At 43.0% G+C, this 22,091-nt stretch overlaps 1 protein-coding gene across 2 annotated transcripts in view; it reads left to right on the top strand.

Annotated features, from left to right (window-relative positions):
• LOC134644162 (MAM domain-containing glycosylphosphatidylinositol anchor protein 2-like) overlaps positions 1 to 22,091 on the top strand; it is a 186,642-nt gene that overhangs the window by 85,863 nt on the left and 78,688 nt on the right. For both annotated transcript variants that reach the window (XM_063496913.1, XM_063496912.1), the window contains exons 7-8: positions 18,588 to 18,917; positions 21,511 to 21,831. In XM_063496913.1, the coding sequence (XP_063352983.1) occupies positions 18,588 to 18,917; positions 21,511 to 21,831 (651 nt within the window). The remainder of the gene's footprint in view (positions 1 to 18,587; positions 18,918 to 21,510; positions 21,832 to 22,091) is intronic.

Here is a 22,091-nt window from a genome sequence, read left to right as displayed (position 1 = left end):
GTGGGTCCTCTTCTCCGAGGAGCCGGGGTGAAGAACAGTTCTCCGCGGCGAGTTTGCGCCACAGCGCCGGGCTGCCCGCCACGGCTCCGGGGACGTAGTGGTGGAGATGGTGCAGACTTCAGCGACACAGCGGGGTGGCGAGGGCTAGCGGCCAGAGGAGGAAAGTCCACAGGATCCAGGATACTGAATTTATTCTCCAGCACTACCGCACCGGAGGGGTGAGGGTGCGAGAGACGGATCCTCCTGGCCCCTCTGCAGCCACCGCGCGTCCCAACCATGGTCCATGGCGCTGGTTGGAGTGGAGTGGAGCTGACCAGAGCCTTGGGTCTGGCCCCTAGTTGAAACCAGCAGTTCTCGTCCGTGGCAGAAACACCAGCGACACAAGTTTGGAGCCTGGGTTGACTGTTGGCGGGATCTTGGGACACAACAGCTGAGTGGTGCACTGTGTCGGCTAGCTCAGCGCTAGTAGCGGTGGTTTGAGCTTTGCCAAGGAGGATCGTGTCAAGATCGCGTTCAGCCCCCTGGATTTGGTATAGCGTGGATATCCTTTGCTCCAGCTGGATCACTTTTTGGCTCAGGTTGACGCAGCTTTCACAACTGGATGTTGAGGTAAGTGGTGCCATTCCGAAATCTCGTAGCGGTGACAGCGTCAACAACGAAAAACTGCCACTTTAGCTTACGTTTAGCTAGTTGTGGCAGTTGCTAGTGATTAGCTAGTTTTTCTGCAGCTTTGTAATGTAAACTGCTAACCAGTGTCAAAAATATCGATATCAGGAAAAACACCCTTTTTTCCACTTTTTTCCACTTACTCGGTTCAGCGCGACTCGCAACGGTCACAAACAAAATCACAGCGACCTTCTCACCTCGGGGTCATACTCAGGAGAACACACTGGCTGGTTCTGCTGGAGCGGACTGGTGATGGCTGGTTCTGCTGGAGCGGACCGGTGATGGCTGGTTCTGCTGGTGCGGACCGGTGATGGCTGGTTCTGCTGGAGCAGACCGGTGATGGCTGGATGGGCAGAGTGCTGAGAAACCAGCTCAAACTCTTTCTGTAAGCTATGTTGGGAGGATCTTCCACCATGAACTGGTTGGACTGGTCGTCTGACACTTTGGGGCTGACGGACACTTTGAGAATGTCTCATATAAAAACAAGTGTGTGGAACAGAGATAAGCTGCCAAGCCTCCAGCAGCTCTCTCTGTGTCTGTGTCCAGATTCCAGACAAACTGCATTAATGAGCTCCTCTGTCACACTCAGCTGATCTCAGTTCAAAAACATTTTATGAGGAAAAACGACAAAAATATCGACATTCACTTCCTTAGAAAGCACCAGAGATGGTCCCATTTTACCTTTGAAAAAAAGTCAAATTCAAACATGAACCATCACTGAGCCATGGGACTGTACCTGTACCCACCTGTACATTAGAAACCCATAAACCCATACACCTTCAGGTGCTGATGTTAGTGCCAGAGGAGGGTTCAAACTCTGCACTCACTGACTCAGCACAGCAGTAGCCCAGTTTGTGCAGGGACCTTTTCCTTACATGGTTTAAACAAAGTCATTTTTCTGAGGACCTTTGATTTGAAATTTGCTGGTTTGATTGAGAGGAGTGGTTTCTTCTTTGTTTTGCATGCTGTGGCACTTGTTTTGTTCTGTGTTTGCTGGTTTGATTTTGTTAAATATAGAAAAATGCCGGAGAAAAAATAGTCTGGAAGGTCTTGTCAAAACACACAATTTTGTATTTGTGGAACACTGAAGTGTTCCTTTAAGAACAGTATGTTTTCTCTTGTGTATTTCCTCCCTCTGTCCAGTGGAGTTTATTCAACTTCATGAGTCATCTCAGTGGGTGTATGTGTGCGCTTGTTCCTCCCTCCGTAAACATGACTACCGTCACGAAAAACACCCAAATATTCAGTTCAAGAGGAAAGCAGTGAAACTTGTCAGATGTTGTCATTGGCACCGTGATCGTGATTGTGCACCACACTCATCAGCAGACACACTCACTGCTCATCAGTGCTGCAGCTGACATCTCCCTCTCTATACCGCATCACAGTGGAGGTCCGCTTTTTTAAGTTATTTTCTCCAGGAGCGTTTCAGGAAATCCTCATAGACACAGTGTGGAAGAGTGAACCAGGCCAAGCAGCAATAGGAGGTGAATCATGACCATAAACACATTTGATTTGGATAAAATAAAATAAAAAAGAAAATGAAAAAAGCACTGCTACAACAGTGGATTGTGTGCATAATTAGTTTTAATTAGAAAGAACTACTCATCCCATAAGCCATGATTCCACAGTGAGCGGCTTTCAGACTCCTTTTTACATGTGGTCCTTTTCATTGTGTTTGTATGGCTGTGCACTACGTATAGCTGCTGAAACAGTACAATGATACAGTACTTTGTAGTTTCTACCAGTTCCCTGTGAGTGGATCATATTATCAGGTGTGTTAGCTTCCTTGTTAATAACTGTGAATTCCTGGTAGTTAACTGTGCATCGCTAATATTATGTCTCATATTATGTCAGGATAAGGAGCTAGCCAGTGTAGCGTTTGCTAACATTAGCTGTGTCACCCTGGGTGAAATTTGACCAAATCCCCCTCAGCAAGTGTCACCTGTCAGCAGCTGTAGTGGCAACAGCATCATGCTGAGGCTAAAAGACTAAACTTCACCTGTAAACGTGCTGAGCTGTAATACACTGTCCTTTCAGTTAACAGCCATCTTTAGCTGCATAAAATGTGCTGATTATTCATTGACTACTGTATCCTTCTTACCTCCACACCACATGCAGTCTTTGCTGTGAGCAGGATTCAAAGGATTTCTCTTCCTCTTTACAAGTTTCCACTGGTGACTCAGGAGTTATCCACTCAACCTCTCTCCCTGTGGGGAGAACAAGTGCAGCCACTCTGCTACAAGTGATACTAAGTACACAGAGTTACAATCAGTTATTGCCTCATCCAACAGATGATGATGGATGAGAAGATTTCCCAAGCTTGTACAGCGTCAGGTCGAGCTTTATCCAATCACTCTGAGAAGGCTTTGTATCCAGAATGACTTCATACAGATGTCAGGAGTAAACCAGTGCTTTGTAACTGTTTCTTTGCTGATGTGAATCCAGCAAATAACACTTTGGTATGAGTTGGTTTTAAGAAGATGTCAGAGGCATCCTGAGAGCTCGGGAAGAAGAGCGTCTGGGCTTCTTTAAGTTTCTGTGAAGACGTTTCACCTCTGAGAAGCTTCTTCTGTTCTAGGGTCAAATGGTGGAGAGTCCCAGATTTTAAACTCTATGGCAGCGTCCCCCATCTGGGGGTCATGGACCCCCTGTTGATCCTCTGCCTAATCACAGCCAAGGTGTGAAAACGGGTGTAGGTCCCAATCAGCCAAGGTTTCAGGTGACCCCACTGTGAGACCTAGCCCCACCCTATCATGTGACTCGCTGAGGTCAGATGGCCCAGGATGTGAGTGGGTGTTAAGGCGTCTGAGATCTCAAAACTGGATCATATTCAATTCAATTCAATTTTATTTATATAGCGCCAAATCACAACAGCAGTCGCCCCAAGGCGCTTTATATTGTACAGTAGATCGTACAATAATACATACAGATCAATAGATGGCAGACAGTTGATGTTGTAAGCCCCGCCCACTGTTCAAAGATGGTCGCTCACAGTGGACATAAATGGCCTCTTTTAAACCATCTGTCTTCTCTGTCCAATGTGTGAACATCGGCATCCTCGAAAGAGTGACCTTTGACCTTTAGATGCAGATGGTGATGGCCGTGACACTAACACCAAGATCTGGTCTTTGAATTATATATATTGCACTTTCTAGTCAGCGACAGAGTCTTTAAATGTTCTCTCACTGCCAGAACAGGAAGCAGTTTCCATCCTTAGACTTCCTGCATCATCACATTTTGGTGCACAGTGCTTGTTTGGGTTTTTTGGTGTCCAGCTACAGACACACTTTCCTCCGTGAGCAGATTCTCCTCCACAGGCACACACTGTTCACATTATATCTCTCCAGCCCTCTGTTACAGCATCATACTGGCTTGTCTGTAAGAAGAAAATAATAATTCTAATAATTCATACTATGTTATAAAGGGCAGATACTGGTTGTCTAAAGCTTATAGGAAGGTAGAGAGTGGTTGTCAGGACTGTATATAGCTTTACATGCTGGGATAAACTTTACTGGAAGCTTCAGGTTCTCTTTTAATCTGAGATGAGACTGAAACTGGTTCGCAGTGTTAATTTGTGTCAAAATGTTACAAAGGATATCCTGATCTGTTATTTTTTATTGAAACTTTATTTAACCAGGAAGATCCCATTGAGATTAAAAACCTCTTTTTCAAGAGAGACCTGGCCAAGATAGGCAGCAGCAGGTGTCTCACAGTTACAGAAATGACTCAATTAAACACAGGCAGCAACAACACACATGCAAAAATAAATGAAAGATAAAAGAAAATTCAGTAAAATTCAACAAAATTCAAATGAAATTTTTTTTTAAAAATGACACAAGAAGTCAAATCATGAGTTTTCATCTGCTGTAGATCATGTCGAGCCTGTCTGTTCTTCTGTTTCCTCCACTTGTTCAGTTTTCTCAAGGTTTTTAAAGGGAACCCGGCTATTAACACATGTTTGCGCTAAAATATGCACTGTGCTTTCAATAACATATATGTGGTATTAAAATACGCCAAATGTTTTCCTTTGAAGCACATTTTATATAAAACCGATTTACCAGTAGGCCGCCATTGTTATTTACTTCTCAATGCACTCTGGGTAGTGATGTCACACGGTTGCACCGCATCCAGTTCACAGTTAGCAGCGGCTTCTGTTCAAGCTTTCCAGTTTGAACCAGAACAATCCGAGAGAGAGAATGAAAATAGTCAACCAGCACTTAGTTTAGATGAAGATGAAAACAATCCGTCACAGGAGGACGAGAGAGTGAGAGAAAACTACTTGTGTCTATGAGGCTGCTGCTTGCCCATGGCAAAGGTGTCGTGCCAAATTATGTATCCTCGACAGAATTTGTTTCCCCTGCGTTGGGACCTTGGTACAACATTTAAATAAACCAATGACATTTTGACTGATCATTATTTGTATCCTTCTGTAACTGTACAGAACTGTACTGAGCTAAAACCTCCACAATTTCAGGAGCAATAAGTCTTTGAACCGGGGGAACAAATTGTGGCAGGATCAGCCTGATATTATTTGTATCCCACTGTAACTTTACTGTATAAAGAGCTAACATCTCCAAGATTTCTGGAGTAGTTAGTCATTATAAGAAGTGTTTATGAACTAAAAATCACGAACGTGGGATGCTGTTAGTCTATGATTTCGAAAGGCCAGTGTGTGCTCCTGACGCAGGGGAAACAAATTCTGTGGACCTAGTTTGGCACGCCGGCTTCAGAGTTTTGGTGCACTGTGTTGCATGGAGAATCTGTAAAAATAACAATATCGTAATTTCACTGTATAATAAAAATTAGAATTCTATTAATGTTTTTATCATGCGGTTATGTGATACCATGGAGAGCTGCTGCCATAAAACTGAGCTCTTTACAACAAACGCTCTCAGTCGCCGTTGCCACTGGCAAGCAGCAGCCGCATAGACACCAGTAGTTTTCCCTCACTCTCTCGTCCTCCTGTGACGGATTGTTTTCATCTTCATCTAAACTAAGTGCTGGTTGACTATTTTCATTCTCTCTCTCGGATTGTTCTGGTTCAAACTGGAAAGGTTGAACAGAAGCCATTTCCAGTGCGCTGCTAACTGTGAACTGGATGCGGTGCAACCGTATGACGTCACTACCCAGAGTGCATTGAGAAGTAAATAACGATGGCGGCCTACTGGTAAGTCGGTTTTATATGAAATGTGCTTCAAAGGAAAACATTTGGCGTATTTTAATACCACATACATGTTATTCACAGTACATATTTTAGCTCAAACATGTGCTAATAGCCGGGTTCCCTTTAAGGACACACTGCACACCACGTGGTGATGTCCCAGGCTAATAACTGTATGGGAATTACCTCGTGCGTGCAAACAGTTTTATTCCCACCACCTGTGTTATCTTTGGCACTTTTCATAGATTTTAATAAAGAAATGGGAACAAATGTGTTTTTGTTTCCAGCTGCTTTTAACAATAGTTTAAAATTGGTTCTTTGCTAAGTTGTCTGTTATATGTAGTCACAAAACTGGTTCAACTCTTAGTTGTTTCATGGTCAATATTAAGTGTCTTCATTAAACAAAGGAAAGGAAAAACAGTGAACAGGTGAAAAAGCAGCCAGTGTCCACAGATGAACGTGAAGGCTGTCAGAAGCCAAACAGCGGTGTTGCATAATGAGCTGTGAATGTCAGAGTCATTCACATGTGGCACCATTTTTCCTGCTTCCACACATAAACATGAAGTTACTGTGTATTTGCTCCCTCATTTATCTCACTACATGACAGGTGACATTTATGAGGAGCTAATCAGTTTGTAGTGGTTTTCATGGTAGAGCTGACGCAGTGCTGACAGCACATGTATGTGTGCGAAAAGGACTCGTGTTTCATCTCGAGCATGTTCTGTTCTCTTTAAGCTGCTACAGTACAGCACTAACATCACACATACTACTGTGTTCTGACAGAGACAGAGCTGTGTGTGTGTGTGTGTGTGTGTGTGTGTGTGTGTGTGTGTGTGTGTGTGTGTGTGTGTGTGTGTGTGTGTGAGCGACTGCATCCACCTCTAGTTATGCAACAGACCTTTTACTGACGCAGTAAAACACACACGCAGCGTTTTGTTCTGAGGCGTTCTTGCTTTAATCTTAATGAACAAGGACAATCAGCTGCTCGCCTCACACACTGGAGCTATTTATACACACACTCACACTCACACACACACACACACACACACATGTCTGGTTTGCTATCCTCGTGGGGACATCCCATTGACATAATGCTTTCCCTAGCCCCTTACCCTAACCCTAACCATTAAAAATAAATGCCTAACCCTAACCCTTACCCTAAACCTAACCATAACCTAATTGTAACCCTGACAGTAAAACCGCATTTTGAGTGTGAAAATTGCTTTCAACCCCGAGGGGACCTGGATTTTGGTCCCCACGGTGCAGAAAGTCCCCACCAGGATAGTAAAAGTCAGATTTTGGTCCCCACCAGGATAGTACGAACCCGTACACACACACACACACACACACACACACACACACACACAGTCAGTTAAACATGCATATGTTAAGGTATGTGTAATGATTTGGGGGATGGATTTCTTTGTCTTAATCCTCATTTTGATTGGTATTTGTTACATATATCTAAACCAGTCAGTCAGTTTTGGGGGTATTACTTCCCTTAAAGGCAAGTCCTTCAAAGTACAATGTAAGGTTAACTACCCAATCTAACAATCAAATTGCAAATTTTGGATCCCTGCACCATTCAACAGAAATTCAAGCAACATCTCAAATATGTTGCAACACCAGTATCAAAAATTTAGAGTAATTTATGTCAAGCTGCAGTTCAGAAAGCAAGTATGAACCTAAAGTGCTCCATATGTGACTGCTTCACATCATACCAAATGATTCTTTAAAAAATATTTAAAATATTTGTATCATAATTACGTCAAGTATGACTCTTTTGTATTTTCTAGTGTGCTCTTTATCCTTTGAAAATGTAATCTACTTTCTAACAAATAATCTACTGATTTCTATTGTTTAGTCAAGAGAACAACAGTTTGTTTATATAAAACCATTCATACAAAAAATGTTGAAAAAGATTTTCAACAAAGATCAGTATATTAAAAGAAATCTTACACTACAATAATATAAGGGTTAGGGAGAGGTAATACACACACAAAAATCCAAGAAATGTCACTTTTGGGGACAGTGGAAATTTGTGCAATTTCACGCACTGCCACTAGGGGCAACATAGAGTTATACACAGATTGATAAACATTTGGGGGGCGAGGTCATACACATACACAAAAAATCCAAGAAATGTCACTTTTGGGGACAAGTGAGATTTTTGGATTAAAATATGTTTTAGAGCATGCTGAACGTCGTTAGAGGTAAATCTAATTGGGGACGGTGGTTTTGGTCCCCAAAGGGAGAGGTGTCCCCAATCGACTGGTGTGTGAGCTGATAGAAGTCCCCAATTCTGACACAAGCAAAATCACACACAGACACACTCATGCACACACACACACACAGACACACACACAGTGTTCTGGGGTTTGAACCTTCATCCACTGAAAGCTGCAGATGTGACAGAGGCAGTAGACACACACACACACACACATACACACACACACACAGACACACTCACACACACAGAGACACACTCACTGCTCAGTGGATGTTACCAGCACAGTCGGTGTGTTGTACAGGAACATCTTTAATGTTGCTGTGTGGTGTTCAGCATTTTAAACACATTATCTAGTTTAAGCTTTAGATGTTGTGTCGATCTGGGTGTACGAAGCTGCTGGTTTGTTTATGTATTGACACACCCACAGACTGTTTCCACCAGTAAAGAACTGGTTTTGTTCTGGATCGTTAAACCCGAATTCCAAAAAACTCATCTTTCCATAAAATGTGAATAAAGAATTTTTGCAAATCTCATAAACCTGTATTTTATTCACAATACAGCATAGAAATAAAAACCTCACATGTAGGATCCCCTCTTCTTTTAAATGCATAGATGCAGCATGTAGTCCAGAATTGCTGGGGAAAAGCTCTCATCCCAAATTTCTGCTCATTTCCTGGTTTGTCACATTTTCATCTTTCAGATCATCAAACAAATGTTCATTTATCACAAAATAGCCCCATTAAATATAAAATGCAGTTTTTAGCGTGTTGTCATCACCCTGCTGGGCAGGTGAGCAACATGAAGACCCCAGCTTGTGAAAATGAGAACTTGTGAACAAGTTCTACTAAATATCTACTAAAAATCTCAGTGACCTTAAGCTCAATGTCAGAGGTCAACTTTTCTGAAACTCCCCAAGGCTTTTCTAATTTTTACCACAAATGGATCTACTAGAGGGCAGCACTGGAGCGGTTTTTGAAAAATGAATGTTTTAATTATTAAGAGGAAAAAGCGACCCAAATCTACCCGACTGTGTGTGAAAGTGTAATCGTTTACCTTCTGAATTAGCTGTGATTAGCCAAAGTTTTGGAAAGCTCAGTAAAGTTTCACTGATTGTCAAATCTGACTGTCAAACTTGTGAAATCAAGACATCACTTAAAAAGAACGTGCCTCACAAAGTGCAGGAAGCTAAAAGATCTCTAAATGTGACACACCATGTCACGATCTTAAGAAACACAACAGATAAGAGCCAGAGCCATTATACACACATGGAGACAACTCGGAACAGCAGTAAACATTCCCTTCCAAAATTACTCCAAGAGCTCCGAGGAGGTCACTAAAGACCCCAGAACAACATCTTAAGATTCAGGTCAAGGTTCATAATTTAACAGTAAAAAAAGAGCCTTGGCATAAAGAGCATCTATGGGAGAGGTTCATGGTGAAACCCACAGCAGAGGCTTGTCTCATATTTGCCCAAAAAATGATCATGACTTTTTGGGAAAATGTTCTGTGGACTGCAGAGACAAAAGTTGAACTTTGTCCAAGGTTTGCATAGTGTTATAGATAGCATAAAACTAATACAGCATGCCTTTAAAAAAGAACATCATATGAACAATGGGGGTGGTAGTGTAATGGTCTGCTTTGCTGGACGACTCACCATAACTGATGGAACTGTGACTGCAGAAATTCTTGCTTCACAAAGACAGGATGTTGAAACAGAAGCAAGGCATTCAGTGGTGCCCGGATCTAAATCCAGAACACCAGCACAGCTGTTGTCTAGAATAGCGGTCCCCAACCCCCAGGCCACAGACCGGTACCGGGCCGTGAGTCGTTTGGTACCGGGCCGCAAGAGTTGAGGCTCGAATGTGAAATTTATGGTTTTCAGGGTTTTTATCGTTAACTCGGTTTCCCTGGGTCTTTCCCGTGTGTTATGAAAAAATTTTAATGATTTACACGTTACCATAGCAACCAGAGAGCATTAAGGGGCAGAGAGGAGGATGTTACTCAATGTTACTGGGGCATTTTAGGAGGAGCCTGCTAATAAAGTTGCACAATTTCACAGTGAATTCGGGTTTATTATTATATTTACAAAATACCACAGTTTGTGTCTCGGCCGTATTATTTTATTTGGTTGTATTTATCGGCCACACCTTAAAGGCCGGTCCGTGAAAATATTGTCTGACATTAAACTGTCCGTGGTGCAAAAAAGGTTGGGGACCGCTGATCTAAAAGGTACTTTTGAGGCCACCATCATTTGCAGCTGTGGATCGTCTTCTTGCACAGACACGCTCTGTTCACCTGGTTTGTTCACGAATGGGCCGTGCATCCATTCTTTTGAAGTTCGGGGGTTTTTTGTGGTTGGGAAGTACCGCTTGAACTCTTTTGAAAGCAGAGATGTGTGGTCTTGCACAAGCTGGGAGAATTTTGCCTCCATCTCTTCCCAAGGCCCTGCTAATGTTTGAAACAAATATCCGTCTGTGCACAATTCAAGTTTGGCTTTGAATGCAGCTACTTTGTCAACTTGAAGGGACGATTTGCGACCCTGTCACTGAAATGTGCTGCTAGTTATGACTTTTTTTCCTGAAAGAAACCTCAGCAGTAGCTCTTGTAACTCCAACTCTGGCCAATGATGGATAGGCAGCCATCCTTTACCATTTGTGCCCAACATCCATCTCTGCATCCATCAAAGCTGCTCGAGCAGACGTGAGTGTAGGGGTGTTTGCTTTGATGTAGTTCATGACTTTAACTGCGTTATTCAATATGCCAACATTTCCCTGTGAATGACACACAGACTCACATTCAGGTGCAACCTCCTTAACCAGCGACTCCGTCCGTGCCCACACAAAAGGACAATCCAGTTTTCCTGGTATGTACTCATTCAGAGATTTGAATAGTTCTGTGCCATTAATGTTGCTTGGCAGTGACAGTGCACATAGCATGTCCTCGTGCACTGATAGATATGTGCTGCACATTAACAGGTAGCTAGCACCGCTCGCAACAAGGGACAAAATATAGACAGAAACTGAAACAGATAGCAGTAGGCTCTGATCTGCCCTCAGGCCTGTTTTATTTCTTTTTTAATTAAATTCATTAAATTTAATTTAATTACCAATTTTTGACCAATTAATGATCATTTGTTTTTTTCAGTTATTATTCAGTAAACATTTAAGGTGCAGATGAGCTGCAAGCATCTCAACTCAAGATTTCATTGTTTCTGCCATTACTGGGTGAACAATGCTTAATGATATTTATAAGAAAGACTCAGCTTTGATGCTCTGACAGCCATTGGAGAGCTACTGTTAATGTTAAGCAATAGTAACTGTTTCACATTTAACTGCAAAAATAAATGTAGAGTTTTATGCCTAAGGCCAGAGTATCTATGTCTACGCTGAGGTATCTTTTAAACATTTCAGTGTAATTTTGCTGGATGAACCATTTTACATAAGGACTACAGGTCATGTAAGGACAAAGTAAGACACTTTGAATCGATCCAAAACAAATCGGGATGGGATGAGCTGGGGAAAGACCAGATCCTGACCCGGTCTTTCTGTGTGTTAATATGTTTTGGATGTGTCCTGCGTGACTTTGACGCTGGCTCAGTTTGTTGATCACTTTTTGATTAGTATTGTGGTGGATCTGGTTCTGAGTAGACCCACTTGAGATATGTGGGGGCCATGCAGACTATTTCATATCATTTTGAGTTGCTGCAAGGAAATATTGGCAAACTGGGCCAGCCTGCTTCATCATATTTTCACTTTGATTTTCAGGGTGCTTTTTGAATACAACCCTGTGTGGGTTGATCATTTCCATTTCCATCAAGTTAGTTTTGTTCCTTTGATTTAGCAGTGTATACGTGAACAGCCTCCTGCAGCTTGTCTTTAGCTCTCTGTACTCATTGGCTGAAGAATACCTAAGCTTGAAAGTCACATGGTTAAATGTGTGTATCTACAACAGGACTAAAAAATATTGTTCCAAAAAATAAAGTTAATGGATTAACAAAACAAGATTCTGGTGAATCTTTGTACGTTCATTCAACAAAGTGATTTATCCACGATGCTAATCTGAACTTGCTGGTGAGTGTGAACTGGTGTAACTGGACTGCTTTATAAGTCAGACATCGTACTGACGATCCATCATCATCAAGACTTTCTTTGCTAATGCACTAAAGGAGTTATAAAAACTCCTACAGACACTGCTCACACACAAACAATTGAACAGTTCAAACAATTCATGTACAACAAACATGCTAAGGTTGATAGTAAGAGAAATCTGTTCCAGTGATAGAAGAGTGCTTGTTTACTTGCTAATGTTAGCTCTAGCTTTAGCTTAAGGCAGATGGTAACTGAGTAGTAAAAGCAGAGCCACCATTAGCTTGTCTAGCATGTTAATTAGTCTCCTGTTAAAGACCAGAGGTTTATCTGCATGTACCAACAGCCAGAATAAAAAGGCGTTAGCCTCTTGGCTTTGTTAATGGGACACAAGCATGACCGTGAAAATGTGACACGATTTCTGTAGAATCAAAGGCAAAGCATCATTTATCCTGTTTGTAGTGACAATAGACAGTTTTAGTGTTACACTGGTGGGTAGCACTGTTGCCTCACAGGTCCTGGGTCCATAGCCACCATCTGTCTGATGAAAAAATACTCACTTTCCCAGTGTAGGTGTAAGTGGCATCAATGCAAACATCCTCTGTTGGTCTCACCCATTTTTCCAGTGCAGCATTCATCAGTGTCCAGATTGGAAAAAGTAAGCAACATTTTAAACGCAGTGACTCATTTACACTTCTTTAACCATCTTGAGCTGTAAAGTCTCAGTTGGATCGGTGTTACTTTGGTACTTTGGAAACGTTATTTTTTCATCACCTAGAATGACGTCTGCAATAAAGGAATCAAAAAATGAAGCATTTTCATCAAGCATGATGCCACGGATCAGTCTGGACAGAAGAGTCAGGTAATGAATCCTGTCAGCAGTTAAAAGTGAAGCCAAGAGCAGCACGTTGCTGTGGACGGTCCCAGGATTAAACTGAACAAATGGCTTCAGTAATAATTAAGCCCCATTTAGACGGATTAGTTGCTCTACAGCAGGAAGGGTGATTCTAATAATTTAAAATATGAAGAGACAAGACAAAATATGTGGGTGTCATTGCTCTGATAGAAACTAATGAGGTACTGACGTGGGAAACAAGCCTACACAACAACCTGCCATTGTGCCACCAAACAAATTACTGAGTCAGGGCTCTAGACTAACTTTTTGCCACGATTTTTAAAAAAGGCGCACCACTAACCGCACTAACCCTAACCCATTCCCCACCAGTTAGGCACACCCAAAGAGAGAGCTGTGTATGAAGTGTATTTTATTGTGGTGGAAGCAAAACAGCCAAAGTAAGAGTGAATTAATGGCGACATTTATCAAATGTGAATCGTAGCACGATATATACATATGTGTGTGTACAGGTACGAACCCTGTGAGTAGACTGACTTACAGTTTTTTCTGATTGCTTAAGCACATTTTTTGTAACTATTGGCTATTTTTGCAAAACTCTACACACAAATAAGAAAACCTGTCACCCAATTATCAAAACATTGTAGTTCTCTTGCAAAAGCGAACACAGCTAGATTAACTCTTCACACCTTCGTAAAAATGGTGTTTTCGTATCAAACAGTACACACAAGCCATCATCTACTAAGCACACAATGCGCCAACTGCACACTGATGGTATGAATACAAAACACATCTGGCTTTTGCTTTCTCTGTGTACAGATGTCAATTTGAGGTCACACTTTTGTCATAGTGTCATGTAAACATACAAGGATCCAAACTTCAAGTATTGGTGTTTATTCACACTCATCAAAACCAAGACAAAGTCAGAACACAAAATAGGAATTTCACAAAAAAAAGGAAAAAAAAAAGACAATCAGCCTACATCATGTCGTCTTTCTGGGTCCGGCCACAAAATTTCGTCCACATCGCATGCGATATCCTCCAGTCCAAGGCACCGGGGAAAATATCTCCTTGAATGCCGTATCCAGGCCTGACATGATGCCTGGTCAATATCTCCACATGCCTCCTCCATTGCCTGTAAAAGGGCTACCTGTTGATGAGGATGACGGTCGTACACTTTCCAGCGCCAGGCAGAGAAGAACTCCTCGATGGGATTTAAGAATGGAGAGTATGGAGGGAGGTTGAGTGCCATGAAGGATGGGTGGTCTGTAAACCAGTTGTGGACCAAAGCAGCCCTATGGAAACTAACATTGTCCCATATGATGACATATCAGGTCTGCTCTGGTCTCTGAACAGTGAGCATGTCATGCAAGGTGTCCAGGAATGCAATAATGTGTGCAGTGTTGTATGGGCCTATGGTTGCATGATGGTGAACAACACCATTTTGGCTTATAGCTGCACACATGGTTATGTTACCACCACGTTGTCCTGGGACATTGATGATGGCACGGTGTCCAATAATGTTCCTGCCACATCTCCTGGTTTTACTGAGGTTAAAACCGGCTTCATCCACAAAAAGTAGCTCATGTCCCATTGCATCTGCTTCTAGTTCCATCACTCTCTGGACAAGACAAAACAAATGCAACACATCAGGCCCATGCACAGCACTACAGTATGCACTTCCAAATTCAGAACCAATGACACTAGCTTACCTGCACATAGTCATATCGCAGTTGCTTTACACGTTCTGTGTTTCTCTCGAAAGGAACTCTGTAAATTTGCTTCATTCTTATTCTGTGGCACGCAAGTACACGACAGAAATGCTTGCACTGTGTACATTTTGAAAGATGGTGTCATTATCAATTATGCGCTGCTGTATTTCGCGCAGTCTTATTGCATTATTGGCAATCACCATGTTCACTATATGGGTCTCTTGCTCTGGAGTGAACATTCTGCCTCTGCCCCCAACGTCTGGACGTCTAGCAATTCCGTAAAGTAACAATTTCAGTATTTTTGCATGTATGGTACTGTTGTGTTTCTCATTAGAGTATGGCAGTGCTACAAAGTACTTACCGATTCTCATTTCGAAATGTCCTAATGATGCCTGCCACAGTGTAGCGGCTCAGTTTAGGCTGAACCCGTTGGCCAGCTTCCCTCAGGGTCATCCCATGGTTGATGACATGGTCCACTATTGTAGCTCCGATGTCATCAGTTATTCTGTTTCTTACTCTTCTTACCCTTCCTCTTTCCCCTCCTCATCCTCTTCTTGCTCCTCCACGTCCTCTCCCTCCAACTTCTTCACCTCCACGTCCTCTTCCTCCAACTTCTTCACCTCCACGTCCTCTCCCTCGGCCTCCTCTGATTCTCACTCTTGCTGCTCCTTCCATTGTACTCCACATAGACAGCTTACCTGTGGCCTGTTTATAGTGCTTAGGCTGATTGCAAAGTGGACTAATTATCTAAAACAGTTTTCACATGTGAAAGTGTGCCAGACAGTTGGCAAAATAGTGTTAATGATAGCCATACATGTGTATAATTTTGCTAGGAGTGTGTTGGAAATTTGGTAATTGAGTGTAAGCAGTGAGTTGTGTTTAAAGTTCTGCAAAAAGAATGTTGTGCAGTGAATTGTGCCTACAGTTTTGCAAAGTGTGTGTTACAAAATGGCAAACTGAGTGCAAAGCAGTGTTTGTGCTTTTAGTTTTGCAAACTCAGTGAGTGGTTTTGCTATAAGTATTAATAGTTTTAGAAATTGTGCTATAAGAATCACAGTTAGGGTTTAAGCATTCAGAAAAAACTGTAAAGTGTTAGCCTTAGCTAAGGAAGTAGAGCAGGTCATCTGCCTGATCTACATCCTTCTTGCCCCAGTCTGCATGCCAATGTATGAAGATACTGAATCCTGAGTTCCTCCTGATGCACTGTTAGATAGAAAACAAGTGCTCGGGGCTACAACGCCTGTAAAGGGTTTGAGTGCTCCACTAGAAAAGAACCAGTCAATTTAAAATGTAAACAATTGTGAATTCAATAAGTCAAATCGAGGTGACGCAGATACTAAAAATCTCAGAGGAGTTTGATTCACAGTGACTACAACCTCAAGGTCAAGGTCAAAGGTCAACTTTTTTGAAAATAGAATAGAATAGAAGAATAGAATAATCCTTTAATTGTCCCACAAGGGGAAATTTGGTTGTAACAGCAGCCAAAAAGACACACATACAAACAACAGTACACAGGACACAGAACAGAAACATACACAATTTTTCTTACATATTTACATTAAGGACAATGGTTACTATATACAGAGAGTACTGTACAGTTATTAAATTAAATAAAAATAACTATAGATAAGAGGCAAACCAGGTTGTCGTGCGAATCGGTTGATTAACTTATTGCAGTTACAGTGCTGATGTAAACATCTATGTTTGTTGGGAGCAGTTCTGATTGTACAGTCTGACAGCTGCAGGGAGGAAGGACCTGCGGAAACGCTCCTTCATGCATCTAGGATGCAGCAGTCTGTCACTGAAGCAGCTCTGCAGCAACATTTACATGCATGGGGTGGGAGACTGTCCATCAGAGATGTTATTTTGGCCAGAGTCCTTCTGTCTCCCACCACCTGCACTGGGTCCAGGGTGCATCCCAGAACAGAGCTGGCCTTCCTGATGAGTTTATCCAGCCTCTTCCTCTAAGCTGCCGATAAACTGCTGCTCCAACGTACCACACTGTAAAAAATGACAGATGCCACCACAGAGTCATAGAAGGTCTTTAAAAGCGCTCCCTGGACTCCAAATGACCTCAGCCACCTCAGCAGGTAGAGTCTGCTCTGACCCTTCCTGTAAACAGCATCAGTGTTGTGGCTCCAGTCCAGTTTATTATTCAGGTGAACACCCAGGTACCTATAAGAGTCCACTATCTCAATGTCCACTCCCTGGATGTTCACCGGTGTCAGTGTAGTGGGTCTGCGTCTCCGGAAGTCCACCACCAACTCCTTGGTTTTCCCGGCGTTGATCAGCAAGTGGTTCTTCTGACACCAGTCCACAAAGTCCAGAGTCCACTGTCTGTACTCTGAGTCGTCCTCACCTGTGATGAGGCCGACTATGGCAGAGTCGTCAGAGAACAGAACTGCCACACAGTTCATCTGCGCAGCATCTCAGGAGCCTGGAGCTGATGCCATCTGGACCTGCAGCCTTCCGCACCTTGATCTTATGAATGCTTTAATTCAAGAACAAAGTGGTGCAGCATTTTGAAATTGTTGCTTTTAGGTGTGTCTGCCAGGAGGGAGCACTGCCAGCTGTCAGTATTTTGAGCTATTGCTACAAACTTTAAAAAGTATATTAACCTCCTAGGACCTGGCGTCCACATGTGGACATCACATTTTGGGTTGTCTAGACCAAAATACTGTCCACTTACGAGGACATTATGCTGCCACTGTTCCATCAAAACTTAAAACGAATATCTTCATACTTATTTCTCTGAGGAACAAAAATCGGGTAAAAAAAACCAAAAACCTGGTGATTCTTTGTTTTTACATTCATCGGGTCCCAATAAGCCCAAATATCAAAGAGAAATTAAAAATGCATGCCATGGAAGAGTTTGGGTCTTAGGAGGTTAAAGATTTACTAAATACAATTTGAAACCCAACGAAACAAGAGCATTCAGGGAAATCTGTGGATGCTCTGAAAGATGAAATATATTCATAAAACATAGGACAAACAATCACACCCTTGAGTCTTTATATAGACGGGTACTTTGTAATATAGGCAACATTTCTGTTCAAATGCATGCATGACAGATTCCAATAGATAATAAGAACCTGACTGGTCTTTGTAAAAATTCAGTTGCAGGTTTTGAGTTGGACACTGTTCATAAATCTGTCAGGTTGATGCTGCAGCCTGATCTTTTGAATAATTTAAGGACCTGAATTCCACAAAACAGCAGTTGTTTCTGGTAAATGTCAAACTTGTTAGAACCTCCGTCGGCTTACTGCTAAATTGCTGCTCTTTCAGTTCATTTCTCAGCTCAGATTGGTTCATTGAATCAGATATTCTGTTAGGCAGTTAATCATTTTTGATATTCATCTTGGTCCAAGGAAATGCTGTCCCCATAAATACCCCCAAATATCACCTTTATTTGGATACATAGTTGACAACTAATTCATACTTGTAATAAAGTTACTCCTTTTCAGCTCCTCTTCACACACTCGTGTTTTGATGTCTGGTTTTAAATTTAACTGGCAGATGAATTGTCTGTTTTTGTCCTGCTGGGAGTAAAATTATTTATGAAAAACAATAAAGCTGAACACTTGTTGTCGGAGACATTCAAGTACTCATGCTCGCTCAGATAAAGCACGTTGTTTATTTCAGTGTTACTTATTTAAACGGACACTCAGCCCTCACCTCGACAGACACCTCAAACCACAACACTTGAGCAGGCCACTTCATCTTCTTTTACTGACATCTTTGTCAACTTACAACTGGATTGTTCTCTGAATATGTTGGAAGTCGAGGACACTGATGTGTTTTAGTGTTTGTGTGATTTGTCCTCTACTTCATCTTCTCTGTCCCCAAATGTTTGTCTTTCTTTGTCCATTATGTCGCGTAGGTCTCCGTAAAGGTCGCTTTTGGATCACACCTGACCCTTACCACAATGATGACAATATCCAGATTGGACGGGAGGTGAAGATCAGCTGCCAGGTAGAGGCCACGCCCCCAGAGGAACTGCAGTTCAGCTGGCTGAAGAACGGGCGGCCTCTGAGGAGTTCAGAGCGGATGGTCATCACCCACACTGACACAGATGTCTCGCCGGGAACCACCAACCTCGACATCATCGACCTCAAGTTCACTGACTTTGGCACCTACACCTGTGTGGCATCACTAAGGAACGGAGGAACCCCGGAGATTAGCATTGATGTCAACATTTCATCCACCACAGGTGAGGCGAGCTCTTATGGTGGGTGGAGTTAACAAACCCTTGTTAGCACATACAGATTCAAACAGCTGCTAGCTCAAATGTGCACGTTAATGAAATACACACTAATCACAGCTGCCCCGATGACTTGGCAGACCCTTCGAAGCAGCTGTTGTGATCAACGCTAGAGCCTGATTGGACATGGGGCTGCGGCACTGAAGGCCAAGCAGTCAGGATGGACAGCACAGTGAGAGGCAGCGACAGGGAATAACGGTCCGAGCACAAAACAAGGAGAAGGGCTGGAACACGGGCCTGTAATTTATGATGTTCAATTTAGTTTTATTTATATCGTCCCAAATCACACCTCAAGGTGCTTCACTGTATATATATGTATATAAGGTAAAGAGTCTATAATAATACAGAGACGACACCCAAGGAGCAAGCGCTCAGCAACAGTGGGAAGGAAAAACTCCTGTTTAACGGGAAAAAATGTTCTGCAGATCCAGGCTCATGGAGGGACAGCTACGTGCTGGGCTGAGGGGTGATGGGTGGAAGACAAAAGACACACTGTGGGGTGTCGCTCAGCACCCCCACATGCCGTATGGCTGAGAGCGGCCGGCTGGGTTCAAGTCTGACCCTTTGCCGCATGTCTGCTGCTGCTTTCCTGTCGTTTCTTCACTCATCCATCTAATAAAGCTGAAAAAGACACAGAGAGGCAGAGATGAATAATAACTAATGAGTAAATCAGAGTGGTGTATAAACACATAGTTATTAGTGTGTGTTTCATTACCGCACAGCCCCCCCAGCAATGGCTCTGGGCATCCCCTAGGGGGCGCGCCCCGCACTTTGGGACCCACTGTCTTAGATAGAGACCTAACAGACAGCACAGTGTGACGGGGCCCCTGAGCCACACTCAGCCAGCTCGTTAGCTCTGCATGCGGTAACTCCTCACAGCTGCTGATTACAGTCATTCAAATAAAACGTGAACTTTGCCACACACAGCACTGAGGCTGATTATAAAACCGCCCACTCCTCTTCTAATATCGGTTTTTCAGAAATAATATCTTGGAGCTCTGAATTGTTTTCTTTGAACCTCGTCATCTGTGACAGCTGTTTGACACATCCTGCATCATTTCAAAAAAATACAATGGGAATGAACTCATGTACACTTGTCATTGGCTTGTTTCCTCTGTGCCACCAAGATTAAAATAATAGTTGTTTGGTTTTAGTGAAAAGTCCTTGAACTGTGGTACAAAGCTCTGAGCTTCTGCAGATACGAAAAGGAGCAGAGCTTCAGACAGGATGTCAGGCAGATGGACGACTGCCGGCGGCTTCCTGTTTGTTTATGACCTTGGCAGAGTGAAAGAAACAGTCAGAGAGCCCGAGAGGAGGAGGGGGGTAATCGAACTCCTGCTTTAGTCTAAACTGTGCTGTGCGTGACGCCCTCTGACGGATGAAGGTCACGCTTGGGTCACTCCTGAATCCCCATAAGGAAAATAAATGCTAAAACAGTCCAGCAGCTCTCTTAGTGTCACTCTAGATGAAGGACGAGTTCTCCATCAGACATGAAAGAAAAACATTTTGTGTGTGGAGGCAAAGTTAATCTCACAGATGAGTCAGAAAGCAAAGGCATTATACCCACTGCAGCCTTATTTGTGAGGGGCCACCACAGCAGGACGCTCCACGTGACCTTCCTGGTGCGTCTCCTCCAATCCACTGGATTAATGCTCCCTAATTAGAAAGCACTGGACTTTATTTCTCTTCCTTCAACAACCACACGCGGTATGAAAAGAAAAAAAAACAACGCTTGGACACTGCTAGCATCATGGACAGGTTTTTGACGGGGCTCCCACACAAACGCAAAGCAGGAGATGAAACATCGCCAAATATGTTTCCAAACCAACTTCCTTCCAACCCAAAGACTAGAAAATATGATGAAGCATATCTTCCCTTTGGCTTCACCTGCACAAGTGCCAAGGTAGGTCTCCCCTGCATAATTGGTTTTCCCTGTGTCGGGAGCAGCGCTGGGCTCTCCAAATCACTGACAAACAGTATCCCACAGCTGTTTATGTTTTTGAACCCATTTTGCACAGAGAGACATTTTTTGAAAAATGTATTGATAGCAATGTTGAATATTATTACACAGGGAAAAACAACTACACGTAAAAATAATCACACCGTGACGCCTCTGCCTTTCTAAATGGAGGGACAGTAACTGCGTGTGTATATGTAAGCGTGTAAAACCTGCAGATAGTCAGATTAACAGTATTTTGTCTCTATCTGCCATTCCGCAATTCATCTCATGTAAACAATAACGTGGCGCACAGCGTGACGTGAAAAAAGGCACATACCTTTGACGTTGCGTGACGAACTCTGTATTCCTCGTCCACACGTAAACGCAAAAAGGAGTTTTTAAAAATCTCAGTTTTCGGTGATTCCAAACGCCGTTTACGTGTGGATGAAACAGCTGCGTTTTCAAAAATAGCAAAAAAAGTTTGGGAACCGCTGCCCTAACCTATGACATGCATAGCTGTAGACCTGCTCCTCTTTTATTCTGAAAGGTCCAAACCTTGGCAGTTATCAGCAGTTATCAGATATCCTGTCTCTGTCCCTGTAGTTCCTCCAGAGCTCACCGTCCCCAGGGGCCGTTCTCACCTCATCGCTCAGGAAGGCGACACCGTAGACCTGCAGTGCCTGGTCTCTGGAAAACCCAAACCCATCATCCTGTGGTCTCGGGTGGAGGAGAGCGGGGTGGCGGCGGCGGCAGCAGCAACAGCACTGATGCCAGACGGCTCCGTTCAGACGGAGAGCTACGACGGCATCCTGAGGATCAGCAACGTGACCAGAGAGATGAGCGGGACGTACCGCTGCCAGACGAGCCAGTACAACGGCTTCAACGTCAAACCCAGAGAGGCCTTGATACAGTTGGTGGTGCAGTGTGGGTAACACACATACATCACACAGCTCTGTCCACGATTTCAGAACTAACATTCAGAAACAGCTCCATAGTTTTATTCATCAGTAAGCTGCAGCCAGGAAACAGAAGGCTGAATCAGTGCTGTTTGTCAGGCATCAGGATTCCCAGACAAAGTTATTGAAGTGTTCTTTCAAGTGTCTCAGAGAAAGTAATGGTAGATCTGGGTAAGAACAAACCATCATTGCTCCTCTCATCAAACAGGTGTTCATTCAAACTTAACA

The sequence above is a fragment of the Pelmatolapia mariae genome, linkage group LG16_19 (assembly GCF_036321145.2).
Source record: "Pelmatolapia mariae isolate MD_Pm_ZW linkage group LG16_19, Pm_UMD_F_2, whole genome shotgun sequence".
NCBI lineage: Eukaryota > Metazoa > Chordata > Actinopteri > Cichliformes > Cichlidae > Pelmatolapia > Pelmatolapia mariae.
This window is presented reverse-complemented; position numbering and strand designations above follow the sequence as displayed.